This window comes from Mangifera indica, chromosome 11 (genome assembly GCF_011075055.1).
Source record: "Mangifera indica cultivar Alphonso chromosome 11, CATAS_Mindica_2.1, whole genome shotgun sequence".
Taxonomy (NCBI): domain Eukaryota; kingdom Viridiplantae; phylum Streptophyta; class Magnoliopsida; order Sapindales; family Anacardiaceae; genus Mangifera; species Mangifera indica.
In genome coordinates, this window is record NC_058147.1 from 4925892 (window position 1) to 4940316 (window position 14425).

The 14425-nt window shown below is 32.9% G+C and overlaps 2 protein-coding genes across 3 annotated transcripts; both read left to right on the top strand.

The window, feature by feature from the left end:
• Nucleotides 1-4434: 4434 nt before the first annotated feature.
• LOC123228849 (serine/arginine-rich splicing factor SC35-like) lies at nucleotides 4435-8446 on the top strand. Of its 2 annotated transcripts, none has more exons than XM_044654323.1 (8): nucleotides 4435-4596; nucleotides 4680-4758; nucleotides 4847-4926; nucleotides 5034-5100; nucleotides 5225-5338; nucleotides 7489-7701; nucleotides 7950-8130; nucleotides 8218-8446. In XM_044654323.1, exons 1-8 carry the CDS (start codon nucleotides 4521-4523, stop codon nucleotides 8224-8226), a joined length of 819 nt encoding a protein of 272 aa, XP_044510258.1. In that variant the 5' UTR covers nucleotides 4435-4520; the 3' UTR covers nucleotides 8227-8446. The 2 variants fall into 2 exon arrangements, with proteins under 2 accessions (XP_044510258.1, XP_044510259.1); XM_044654324.1 differs by having other exon boundaries at nucleotides 5267-5338.
• A 143-nt stretch (nucleotides 8447-8589) lies between these two features.
• LOC123228848 (MDIS1-interacting receptor like kinase 2-like) lies at nucleotides 8590-13155 on the top strand. The gene is made up of 2 exons (XM_044654322.1): nucleotides 8590-12640; nucleotides 12729-13155. The coding sequence occupies exons 1-2, from the start codon at nucleotides 9859-9861 to the stop codon at nucleotides 13022-13024; spliced, it is 3078 nt and encodes a 1025-aa protein (XP_044510257.1). The 5' UTR covers nucleotides 8590-9858; the 3' UTR covers nucleotides 13025-13155.
• Nucleotides 13156-14425: the final 1270 nt, after the last annotated feature.

The following is a 14425-nucleotide window of genomic DNA, read 5'->3' on the forward strand; positions in this document are numbered from 1 at the left end:
CAAGAAAATTGAAGTTGGAATATGGAGTTTTAGTCATCTGCAACCCCATAATTCTACATGTCTGATTAAGATTTCCAAACTAATTTAAAACTCTTCCATGATTATCTTCTATCTATTACCGTTTGAATAGGAGCTGCATGAGGAGGCCGACCTTGATTAAAGAATGGAAGACGGACTGTTTTTGGCTTTCGCTATCTTAGTTTTATATGATATTTGTCATCTGTGACATGTGCAACTTGATGAATTATTTAGTAAGAAATTGTTGATTTGTTAGTGCTAAATTAGTTATTAAATCGCTTTCAAACTCGCTGTATAAGGTTGATCAACTCAACTCCAGGCTTTAGTCAAAAGTAAAGGATGAATTGTCATTTGGGTTGATGTCACGGTTTTGAATGAACATCTCAAAAACAAGACTAACTAATGAGACGGTACAACCGTCTTGAGCTTGTCGTCAATCTCCGAATTCATGCTTTTCCTGGCGATACCTACTCCGGGGCTTTATTTCTTCAATGGATATTCAACATTTCTCTCCTACAAAATATCAATATACATTAAAAAATAAAAAAATCTTGGTTGTTGTGGAGATATGTTCCTGATATTCCAAAAGTAATTAACTAAAAAAGAATGAAAGAATAAGACAAAGAATCTACAAGGTAGATGAATAGAGTTAGATTTGTACTGAATTTGTATTAGTTTAAATTCAAACTTAGTTCGAATGAAAATGAGTTTATTTTAAATGAGATTAAGTTTGAACTCAAGTTTTAAAGGTATTTAGCTTATCAAACTCGTAAACCTGAAAAATTTTGATACGAATAAATTAAAATAATATCATTTTAACTAATACATATCAAAATGACGTCATTTAAATTATTTTTGTTTGACTATACCACCAAGCTGAGCTCAAATCTCAATTCAAACTTAAACTCCAGTTTAAGTTTGAACATGACTCTTCTCGAATGCGCTGAGTTGAAACACCTTTAAAATCAGTTCAACGAGTTTGATTCAGTTCAAATCCATCTTTATAGATAAATGTGAAGTTTTTGTTTTGCCTTGACAGAACTTACAAACTAAGACAATGTAATAGAAGTCAATATCCACCTGCGGAAAGAAATCTTGTTTTCATTTTTTATGTGGTATAAATTGATCAACAAGCTAGACTTAAATGGATGACGAAACTGGAGAAAGAAGTCTTTATACACGGGAGGTGAAATTAGGTCGAACAAATTCTTACCACAGAATATTTTAGTTAAAGGTAAAAATAAATAAACTGAAAGTCACATTTACTGTATGTAACTGGCGTGTGAACAGAATATTGTGGGTGTGGGATCAGGCAGAATATTGTCAACTGCACTAGTTTGAATTGGCTGGACATGATGTGCAATTATTTTGATATTGATGATATGTGGTGGAATTCCATTTGCTTATTTCTTGTTTTTCTAGGCCGAAATTCTTCGCAGTAGATATCTGAATCTGAGTGGTGAGGATAAATTTATGAATGATAAATGTAGCAGTCTGGCTGACGGTCAGATCACCAATTTTCCTTCAAAGAGGGCTAAGTCAAAAGAAGAAATTTTATAACATAAAAGTTTGACTTTTTAATACATTAAATTTCCTGACGTATGCAAAAAATTCTTATTTGATTGATGGCCAAATTTTCTAGATTTCAAAATTATAATTATAGTGTTTTCTAAGGAAATTCATATGCATTATCATGTCACATGTTGTCATTTTATCTAAATACTTTTTAAGCTTTTTTTTTTTCGAAACTTTGAATAGAAATACTATCAAATTAATTAGAAAATGACTATAATGATAAATATATTATTTATGATTTTATAAAATAAAATAATTAATATTGTGATTTTGTTGGTATGCAAGGATGACAGAAAAATGCAAATGAAATATAAATGAGATTTCAAAAAAACTTAAATAAAATTGAGCTGTTTTGCTTCTTAATCTACACAATAGAATTACATTATGAAATATAATTAAAATGATCAATAAAATAAAGTGGGGATTATTAATGAGCGACGAAGGTTATAAATTGTTTATTTGCATGTGATTTCGTTGCAGTTTTTTGTTGTGGCTGTCTCCTGGATGGTTGTTTCTGCGGTGGGTAGGGAGATAGATTATCTTATGGACTTCATCTCATGTATTAAATTTCCAGTTATGTATATATATCGTACAATACATGTGTATCTATATATATATATATATATAAATTAATGGGTTTTCTATTTTTCATATTTTATCATGTCATAATGATTGTTTTATCTAGGGTTTGGGAGATAGGAGGGAGAAGGCTAGTTGGCACCGATTGTTAGAGAAGCAACAAGGAAGAATATTTAAACCCTGGGGGGACAATGGTCATTTTTGAAACTTTGAATAAGAGGAAATTATTAGTTTTTAAACGTAGCGGAAAAATGTGATGAATTTATAATTTTTTTAAAATATTTTTATTAAATAATAATTGTACTCTTAACAGTACACAATAAAATTTAATAAACGGATAAATATTTAAATTTTTGATAATTAATAAGTGAAAAATTACATTTGTATCAAACTTTGAGTGGAAAATAGTCATTTGGCCTAATTAAAAAAAAAAAAGTATTTTCCGGATCATCTAAGGTCCAAAACCTTTTTTATTTTATTTTATTATTATTATTTTTTTACTCTTCTTTCTAAATCGTCTTATCTCAGTGTTCACTTTTGTTAGGCCCAAGTGTTTGGCCTTTTTGTTAGACTTGGTTCCTTATAGAGTTGACAGATTAAATATAATAGAAGATATTTTAATTATAACAAAATTAACAGAGGTTTTATCTGTTTTTATAATATTATTCCCTTTACATTCATATGTGTTGATTGCCATTAAACAAACAGTTGTGTCACAACTATTGTGTATTAGCTTTAGTATAAAAATCCCGCTCCAAAAATCATGTCATACATACATTATCATTTGACTACTCAAGCATAAATGGTGATTAAACATACACAATAATTTAAAAATACCAAAATACCCTTGTATAAAACAAATTCATGGTAATGAAATTAAGGGTATATTGGGGTACTATGAAATGCTTTGGAAAGAAAATAATTTAAAACACTTAAAGAATCATTACCATATATATAATAAGTGAAAGCTACGCATAGTTTATTATATCAAACATTATCTTCATGACTTGTTTTTATACCAAAGGATATATTGGAGTACTAAACTTCTATACATTGTTTAAATGTATTATATATTGTGGATACACTCGTAAAAATATTGATGAAAATTATTTATATTCTTATATTCTAAAATATTGTACTTACCATCTAAACAAAAAATTAGCGTTATACTATAAAGTTTGGTTAAAACACTAAACTTTATAAGAATATTTAGCTTCTAAAATTGTGCATTTGTAACCCTAAATTGAAAATGCTATTACAAATTTTTTAAACCCCAATAGTTTTAAATCTTACATTTAGCCCTTAAATTGAAGTTTAACATTTCATATTTAAAGTTTAACATATATCTTAAACTCTTGGCAAATGCTTTCACCTTGCAAGATCTTGAAATCTAAGCCATATTTCTAACAATACAATGATCTATTCAATGCAAGTAAATATTGATTTTATATGAGTTTTTTAGTTAGATGAACATGACAATTATGGTTAGAGATTTTAAAGTTTTTATTATAAAGTTAGAGGTAAGAGTAAAAATTATATCCGACCAAATTATTTGATTATAAATTTAGTTGTTAAAGAATTGATTACTTTGCTATAACCATTTAAAATATGGATATTTTATTAATCAATAAAATTATGTATATAATTTATATATAAATAATAAAAAATTATTATATGATTATATATTATTTTACTTTTAGGGGGCGTTTGGTTTGAGTTTTTTAAGATTATCTTGGTAATCTATCTTTTATTCCTTTGTTTGATTTGTTAGTAATAAAAAATTACAGTAATCTTCTATTATCAATACTGACGTGACAGGTAATATAAGTGATAATCTGATTACCACTTTCACCTTAGGTATTTAAATATTACCGAGATAATCTTAATTTTATTATAATTATATTATTATTTATTAATTTTTTGAGACAAAAATAAATTTATTTTTAATTAATATGATAAATAATATAAAAATATTTGAAAATAATTATATTCAAGAGTATTTAAGTAAAATAATTTACTAGTAATATTTTATTACCTTTAATCAAACACAATAATTATTTATACTTACTAAATTTTATCAAACATAGTAATTATTTATACCCAGTAATCTTCTAAGTAATCCATCTATTTTAATAATAAAATATTACACAAATCAAACAACTCATAGTTTACAATTATTTAATAATATGGTGATTACCATTTAATAAATTTTGTGAAAGTCAACCTGGCGGGAAAAGCTTAAAATGTAAAAAGTTGCGAAGGGGCATATTCGTCATCGTCCCTTAACTCAAACCCTACCAGCAGCCCCTCTGCCTCTCACGGACTCGCTCTCCCTCGGGGCAGAGGAGATGTCGCATTTTGGGAAATCAGGACCTCCAGACATCAGAGACACTTACTCACTCCTCGTCCTTAATATCACTTTCCGTATTTACCTTAGTATCATCCCTTTTTTAAAATCATATTTTCGTCTTCAATTCTCATTTTATCTTTTTGTGTTCTTAACCTAGGCACCACCGCGGATGACCTCTTTCCTCTCTTCGACAAGTACGGGAAGGTCGTCGACGTCTTCATTCCCCGGGACCGAAGGTGTGTTTTAATCTTAACGCATATACTCATTTATGCCTGTACTTATTTTTTCTTTTAATTAAATGCTTTTTTCTTTTTATGTGTGCAGGACTGGTGACTCGAGAGGTTTTGCTTTCGTTCGGTACAAGTATGCGGACGAGGCTCAAAAGGCTGTGGACAAGCTTGATGGTTTAATTCCTTATCTTGTTTTATTATCTAATAATGAAAACTAGATTTTTTTTATACAAAGAATTTGGATTTGGTTATATTTAATTGGTTCTAAACCTTATGTTTAGGGAGAGTTGTGGATGGAAGAGAAATTATGGTTCAATTCGCCAAGTACGGTCCAAATGCCGAGCGAATGTGAGTAGTGCTTGTTTAATTAATTGTTTATGTTTTATTGGGGAATATTTCTTTAATTGCAATCGCAGTTTGGTTTTGAACTTAGTTTTATATGGTTTTTTGCATGATATTTATAATGTTGCAGGCCATTTGTTTATTTGAGTCCTTGCTGCTTAATTTTTTTCAGTCATAAAGGGAGGATAGTTGAGACATCTTCAAAAGCAGCAGGCCGGTCAGGAAGCCGCAGTCCTCGTCCAAGGTCAGGATCATTTTCAAGAATATCCTTGTTATAATTGGACTTTTATGTTCTTTACTCAGCCATATTTGTTGTTGTTGGTATTGGCTTGTAATACACTTAGTGAAGTCTCTTGTTGTGATTGCCCATCAACATGAAAGTTGATTTTGTCTTGGATTTTCAGTTGTTAAGGGTTGTGGTACGTTGAGGAATTTTTTGAACCAAGTTTCAAGGATAATTATTCTTCGACCAAAAAGATGATTCTGCCAATGTGTCGGCCATAGTTGTCAAAGGCACGCCTAGGCGAGGCTATACTCAAGGTGTTATGGCCATCACTTTGAGTATGTTCTAGGCGATTAGTGGTCCAAAGGTGATCTTTAGTGCTTTTTTGACGCCTTTGGAGAAGCTTTAGGCGTTGGAAAAGTGTGCTTTGTTATCACACAAGACTAATGTTCAAGGCAATTTTAAAGGTTATTGGCAAGTTTTAAGGTCATCATAGAGGTCAACAAGGAGTTCTGAGATTGCCGAAAAGGTGGTTAGTCAGTTTTGAGATCGTCAAAAATATTGTTGGAGAGATTTAAGGTTGACGAAAAGATCATTGACGAGTTCTGAGGTTGCCGGAGAGGTTGGCCAAGAGATGGTGACCAAATAATAATATTTAATTTATAATCTTTTCCTTTATTAAAGTTTTACATGTGCTGCATTAAATGCAACCATCTACCAACTTTTTATTTGCAGATTTTTCTTTTCTTTTGCTTAACCCTCTGCTCTATTTTCTTGTTCAATCACTGTCCTTTTTAATTTTTATTTATCACCTTTGGTCCAAAAGCAATGCCTTTGCCTTGCTTTTTTCGCCTAAGCGATAGTACCCCTCATTGCCTTTAAACACTTTTTGTTTTTAACAACTATAGTTTGGGCCATGCTATTAGGTCCTTGTTTCAAAAGGGTAGTTTTTCCCTAATTAGCTATTGATTGTGAATCTTGTTTTATGTGGTTATTACTGTTTGTCTTGTTGATACTGTTAACGTTATTTTCATTATAATTATATTCACTAAATCTATCATGATTTTCATTATTTTGGGTTTATCATTTTAGATCTTAACTCGAAAGCTGGCTACTTTTTAATTTAGGACAGTTTAGTTGCATGACAAAGCAATTTATTAGTGTCCTACTGCATTTATACATTTGATTGTTACTTGACATCTAAAGTATTGTTAAAGAACCCAAAAATAAGAAAGGTCTAGTTAAATGACATATAATGTGATGGGATATAAGTGAGAGTGTAGTACAAGCATGTTCTTTTTTCCTTATCAATTTTCTTTCATATTATTGGTTTTTCATTATCTATGCTACTTCATCCATACTTTAGTTGATTATTAGTACATGTCAAACAATTTATTCCTTTGATTTTATTGTTTTCAATCTGCCCATTCAGTTCTGTAGGAAAGTTCAATTCTGATGAAAATATCAGATGTTGTTCTGACTCATGTTTATGTGCTTAAGTTAGATTTTAGTACAGATTTCATAGTATCATATGCGGTTTTCTCTACTGATTGCATTTGGATGACAAGTTAACTAGTGTATATTTTGATGGGATGATACAAGTAGCTGATTTACAATGTTGAGGTACTTGGTTTTGGCTGGATTATGCCCTTACTTTTAGATCGTTGATTTTCTCATTCTAAATACCTTCCTACCCTAAAATCCTTTATCCACCAAAATCTCTTTCCTTTTGATCTGCTGTCTGCCAAAATAATGAATTAGTGTTTTTTCACATCTTAAACCAAGTTTGAAATGACTCTCCATACTATTTACATCTGTCTTTACTTAATGGATTGAGCTTTTTCTTTGCTTTGGAGAGTCCAATGTTCGGGAATTGTTTTCCACTACAAGCACACTTATATCTGTGCATATGCTTATGAGTGCATGATTTTGGTGCTGTTTGATATTGTCATATACATCTATAATGTCAGTGTCTGGAAAAAACACCTTTTTATGCTATGAAGTAGAATACTGAATGCAATCATTTTGTTTGTCAATAATACTACCATTAATTTATTATATTTGTTGTGTATGCCTCTGATTAAAAAAATCATATGTATATCAATCATTATGCTTGAATATACTGACACAATTCAAAACTATAGACGCTGACAAGAAGAATATATTTTTAGGTATAGGGATGAATATAGGGACAGGGACAAAGATTATAGGAAGAGAAGCCTTAGTAGAAGCAGGGATAGATATGATCGTGACAGATACAGTGAGAGGGAAAGAGATCATCGCTGCCGAAGCATGAGCCGCAGCTCTAGTCCTGATCATCGAAGGCATTCTGGGAGAGGCAGATATAATGAAGAGAGACGCAGTCGAAGCCGATCTTATGGAAGGTATTGGATGTCTATATATATGTATGTATTTTTTTTGCTGAATTAGTTTTTCTAAAACTAAGTCTGGTGCTAAATGGAAAGTTTTAAAACATTTGTATTGAAATATAGTTAAAAGATTCATATATATATATATATATAGAGAGAGAGAGAGAGAGAGAGAGAGAGGCACACACACACATATATATATTCTCATCATTGAATTGACTTTTGTAATTTCTTATTGTTTGGAAAATGTTTATATCTTGAAGTGCCTCCCCTAGTCGGCATAATCCTGATTCTAAGAGGGCCCCTTTTCAACATAAGACTCAGAGAGATGAAAGTCCTGTTGGACACAACCCTAAAGAACACTCCCCTGCTCTGAAAACTGTGTCACCACATGGTCGGCGCTCTGTTTCTCCAAGTCCATCTCTGCAGAGAACCAATGGTCATGTGAGTCCCATATCCACATTTTTTAGTTCTAAATTGCATCATGAACTTTATGGCTGAACTTTTTATGTTGGTATTTTTACTTTGTAGGAAGCATGAAGCAGCATACAATGTGATTGAAATTTCTTTTGCTTGATGGGTTGTGTGTGTTTGCTTCCACAAGGAAGAACACATATTTGCAATGTGTTTTTCATTAGTGTAATGCTCAATGCATGATTTGATGGTAATTTATGCTCAACTGACATATCATGTAGAAGAAAAGTTTGAAGCTAGACACACTTTATTGAAACTAGTGCCTTGTTTAATAGCTTTGACATAAGTTTCTGTGCTTTCATTTTGTACCTTTTATACTAATTTTTATGCACTCATTGATTTTTCACTGAACATGCCAATGTTGATTATCATATGTTTCAGTTAGTAGGTTCGAATACTTTGATTGCAAGATGATAACCTTGCTGTTGGTCCTTTTAACTTAAAAGAGTACTGATGTCCAAACTTTCTTTGTTGATGCCCTGATTGGTAAGAATCATTAGAACTTATTATAATAAGCTTTATAGAAGAGAGGCTTTTAACTTGTCCATTTTCTTTTTCACGCTTTGTGATTTTTGATAGGTTGGATGACTATTTCCCACTCAAGATTTGTTGAAAATTCTGTTCTCCGATCTATCAGTCAGTCTTACTATTTAATCTTAACAGTAAAAGGGTAGAAAAGTAGTATAAAAGAACAGAAAAAATCATGCATTGAGAAAACAATTTTTGCTCAAATAAGTTTGATCATCAGCTATAGAAGAATATGAGTGGTAGATTGATTATCAATTCAAGCATCTATTGTCAAGTAGCTTTCTTCCAAGTCAGCGTGATCTAAGCTGCGTGTCCTCTTTAGTACGTCCTTAGACTAATCAAGTCTTCCATTTCAACTTCCAAGTTCCAATTCCAAATTCCAGCCCCCTTTAAGTGTTGGACTGCAATTTTCCAAATTAAATTCAATAAATTTCGCCTGTGATTGGGAAGAGAGGTAAAAGTCAGAGTAAGAGAGGTGACTAGAAAACAATTTTCCAGATTTAAAAGTTCATTCCTCTACCCCTCTCCCAACTCTAGGGTTGTAAACTCTTTTCTATATCATCACCTCCCCAACTTTTTAAAAAATTTTAGTTACACCCAATTTCCTTTGTCCTTCACTCTGGCGACATTTGCAGTTTTTGGCGATCAGATCTCTTCCTTCTGGTGATTGTCTTTTCACTTATTGGCTGTTTTCATTGAGGATGAAGATAAAAGGTTTTTGTTGACGAAGATGATTGGTCTTCGTCTGATGAAAACTAGGACGACGGTGATCGACAAAGGCCCTTTCTAATATTATTCAAACAAATAATATTCATTTGATTCAAAAGAAAAATTTTTTGTCATCAATTTAAGCTCATTTTCTTTTCGTTTAATTCTTGTGGACTTTGGGCAGGCAAAAAAATTTCAAGCTCCTACTTCCGAATATTATTCAAACGAGTCAAATACGCAGATGGTCAAACTTCTGCAAAGAGTCTACATATGTGAGGAAATTAGATGCAGTGACCAAAGATCAAAGTCTTCAGAGAAAATCATAAGTAATTTTTTTTTGTCTTTTAATATTAATTGCACAGTGGAAATTAGATAGAGAGTTAGCCCAACTCTACTAAGTTGCTGGCTATAAATAAGAGGGAATTTGTATATTATCAGCACAAAATTAAAAAAGAAACAGACATGGACAAATTAAGCTTTGAAAAACTACTTACCTCCCTCTTCCTTGTCCAATTGTTGTGTTTTGTTGCTTCTGCCTCTTCAGTAGAAGAGGCAAACGCTCTCCTAAAATGGAAAGCTAGCTTTGAAAACCAAACAAAATCTCGGTTAACTTCATGGACTCTGCTTTCTCCTAGTGCCACCAACTCTAAGCCACTCACAACCCCATGTGCTTGGCTTGGAATTTCATGCAATTTAGTTGGAAGCGTCATCAAAATAAACCTTACTAGTTTCGGTTTAAATGGTACGTTGTATGAGTTTTCAGCTTCCTTTTTCCCAAATCTTGAATATGTTGATCTCGCAGTAAATTCACTCTCTGGTGTTATTCCATCTCAAATTGGTAACCTGTCAAAGCTCATTTATCTTGATCTATCCTTTAATCAATTCTCTGGACAAATCCCACCTGAAATTGGTCTCCTGACAAATCTTCAGATCCTGCACCTTGTTGAAAACCAATTGAATGACTCAATTCCATCTGAAATTGGTCAGTGTCGATCTCTTAATGAACTTGCCTTGTCTAGCAACAGTCTAGACGGTCAAATTCCTGCTTCTCTGGGTAATCTGAACAACTTGGTGAGGTTATATCTCTTCAATAATTCGCTTTCAGGTTTCATTCCTGTAGAAATGGGAAATTTAACCAATTTGGTGGAACTTTACATGGATACCAACCGTCTTACAGGCCTCATTCCTTCCAGTTTTGGAAATTTTACAAAGCTTATTGTGTTGCATGCCTTTCACAATCAACTTTCTGGTCCCATTCCTGAAGAATTAGGAAATTTGAAGTGTCTTGAACATCTAAGCCTTCATACCAACAACCTTTTTGGCTCTATTCCAGCATCATTGGGTGGCCTCATGAACCTCACCTACCTTCATCTCTATGAAAATCAGCTTTCTGGTCTCATTCCTACAGAGCTTGGAAACTTGAAATCTCTCACAGATCTAGAGTTGAATGTAAACCAATTGAATGGTTCGCTTCCTCCTTCATTTGGCAATTTGATTAATTTAGAAATGTTATATCTTCGTCAAAACCAACTTTCTGGATCCATTCCTCTAGAAATGGGAAATCTCATGAAATTGTCAGTATTGCAACTAGACACAAACCAGTTTACTGGTCCTCTGCCTAACATTTGCCAAGGTGGTTCACTTGCAAACTTCACTGCAAGCAACAATAATCTCACAGGTAACATCCCTAAAAGCTTGAAAAACTGCACAAGCTTGGTAAGAGTCCGTCTTCAAGTCAACCAACTCACTGGAGATTTAGCAGCAGAGTTCGGTATCTACCCAAAGTTGAGCTTCATAGACATAAGCCATAACAAATTCCATGGTGAAATATCATCAAAATGGGGAAGTTGTCCAAATTTAAGTTCCTTACTCGTGGCAAGGAATAATATAACTGGAACCATACCACCAGAGATTGGAAATGCAGCTCAACTACAATCACTTGATCTTTCTTCCAACAGTTTAGTTGGGGAGATTCCAAAGACTTTGAGAAAGTTGACTTTTCTTACGAAGGTCAACTTAAGTGACAATCAACTTTCCGGTGTTATACCTCAAGAAATTGGGCTACTAGTTAATCTTGAGTCTTTGGACCTGTCCTCAAACAAATTGAGTCAGGCAATGCCGGAAGATCTAGGAAACTTGCTCAAGCTGCACTACCTGAATTTGAGCAATAACAAATTTAGCAAAGAAATTCCAATTCAGTTTGAGAAGTTATTTCACTTGTCTCAGTTAGATTTGAGTCATAATTCTCTTGGAGGAGAGATACCATCGCAAATAAGCCATTTGCAGAGCCTGGAGCTCCTAAATCTCTCCCATAATTCTCTTACTGGTTCCATTCCGAACAGTTTTGAGGAAATGAGGGGTTTGTTGTATGGTGACGTATCCTACAATCAGTTGAAGGGCCCTATTCCTGAGAGCAAAGCATTTCAAGATGCTGATATGTTACAAGGGAACAAGGGATTGTGCGGTAATGTTCAGGGATTCCCACCATGCACATCTCCTGTCACTTACAAACATAAAAATGGAAAGGTCAAAAAATTGGTGTTTTCAATTATATTCCCTCTTTTGTTAGTTCTTCTGTTTGCACTCGGGGTTTACTTAATTTTTCAGAAAAGAAGGAAAAACAAATCAGCTGAACAAAGCAGTGAGGAGGATGGCGAGCTTTTCTTGGTGCCAATTGTTGATGGAAGAATTTTGTACAAAGAAATCATGGATTCAACCAAAGCTTTTGATGCTAGGTACTGTATTGGGAAAGGAGGATACAGTAGCGTTTATAAGGCCATGCTGCCATCAGGTAGCATAGTAGCTGTTAAAAAACTCCACCCGTTACCAAATGTTGAAATAACACATCAAAAGGAGTTTTTGAATGAGGTCAAGACTTTAACGGAGATACGACACCGAAACATTGTGAAGTTGTACGGCTTTTGCTCAAACAAGCAGCACTCTTTTTTAGTTTATGAGTATCTTGAAAGGGGTAGTTTGGCCACAATCTTGAGCAAAGAAGAAACCACTAAAGAATTGAATTGGTTCAAGAGGGTGAATATCGTCAGGGATGTGGCTCATGCGCTGTCTTACATGCATAATAATTGCTCTATTCCAATTGTTCATCGAGACATATCAAGCAACAACATTTTGCTTGACAAGGAATATGTGGCTCATGTTTCAGATTTTGGCACTGCTAAGCTGTTGAAGAGAGACTCATCCAATTGGACCGAACTTGTTGGCACATATGGATACATTGCACCAGGTATTATAGCTCATCCTGAATTGCGTGCCTAATTTTAATATATGACATAATGTTTGTATAATGATGATTCAGACTGAATTTTTTATAGAGCTCGCTTATACAATGGAAGTTACAGAAAAATGTGATGTGTATAGTTTTGGAGTGATAGCAATAGAAGTGATTAAAGGAAAGCATCCAGGCGATATAATCTCTGCTCTATTGTCCCATTTAACAAGTGAGAGCATGCTGGTGAAAGATATTCTGGACCAACGACTTCCACTTCCTCCTCCTGAAGTTGAGGAGCAAGTGATGACCATTGTAAAGCTAGCAACTGCTTGCTTACATGTCAATCCACGATCTAGGCCATCCATGCACATGATTTCCCAGACGTTAGATCAGTTCTAGAGCCCTTTATACTATTAAATCCGGATAAATAAATTGTATTGTAAAAGGTTAGGATCAAGTAGAGGAAATGTGAGGTTAAAAAAGCAACTGCTTCCACACTTAATAAATGCTCACAAATAAACATGGAGTTATATTATTCATTTTTAGCATTGAACTCAAATCATAAAGTTTGCGGAAAACAAGATTGTGTAAAATTATGAATTGGGTTATGAATCGAATTAATATTATTAATGAAACATTATATGATATATAATATTATAATATAATCTAATTTAGAATTTTTATCCAATGAAATAGTGAAAATAATAAATAAATAAACTAGAAATTTTATACTATGAAACTGAAAAAATAATAAATAACACATCAAAATCAGACTCAACCAAAATCAAATTTGATCAAAATAATAAAGAATAATATTATATACACAATTTTATGTAAAAATAATAACATATAATCATTTGATTAGATAGTCAAAAATTAAAAATAAAATAACATCTAATTATATAATGATATATTATTATTCATATATAAAATTGTGTACATAATTTTATTGGATTTAAAATTATATTTAATAAGCCGGTTGGAGTTTTTATAATCAAAATAGTAACAAATAAAAAAAAATTGAAACAACGTACAGAAAAGTGTTTCATGAAAATTCGTCCGGTAAACTCAGTTGTCATCTTCAAAATCGATATCTATTTCTATCAAACTCAACTACAAAGATGGACTGAAAAGAAGTACACAAGACACCTTCACTCTGGACTGCAGCTGAACAGCTGTAAGTAGTGGGGAGCAGTCATAATTTTACGACAGTGGTCCCAGTTAGAATATTTGTAGAAGTTAAAAAGAAACATAATATTTCCATATCATTTTTATATTCTTAGAAAGCGAGATACTTTTGTCATCTCTAAAGAAAATCATCTCAGAATTGAAGAGGAAATAAACTACCGCATGGCATTTACCCAGATTAAATGTAAAAACTGCGGTTCAACCGAGTGAAACATTATACGTTAACAGTTCAGATCAACAGGACAACAACTACACCAAAAAGACAACAGAATAGTACAGACAAGTTGTATAGGAAAAATAAACAACCGGGAGCAAAAACTTCTTGTTTACGTTCTTCAAAATCTTGGACAGACCATCTGAAGATACTAAGTTTCAACGGTTTTCATGAGGACCCGCTTCAAATTTTGAAGGCTATTCTACATCCAGTGCCCCAAGATACAGTAATACTTCCGAATAGTGAACAGGTAAGTAAGTTTGGGAGGGCAACAACACTTGCTACTACACACGAATTTACATCACTTCTTTGACAGATTTCGTGAGAAAATCCGCTTACAATATGGACTTGTTCGTAAGAAAGAGTGTGGTCGAGCAGCTTCAAGCGGTGCAGCATGA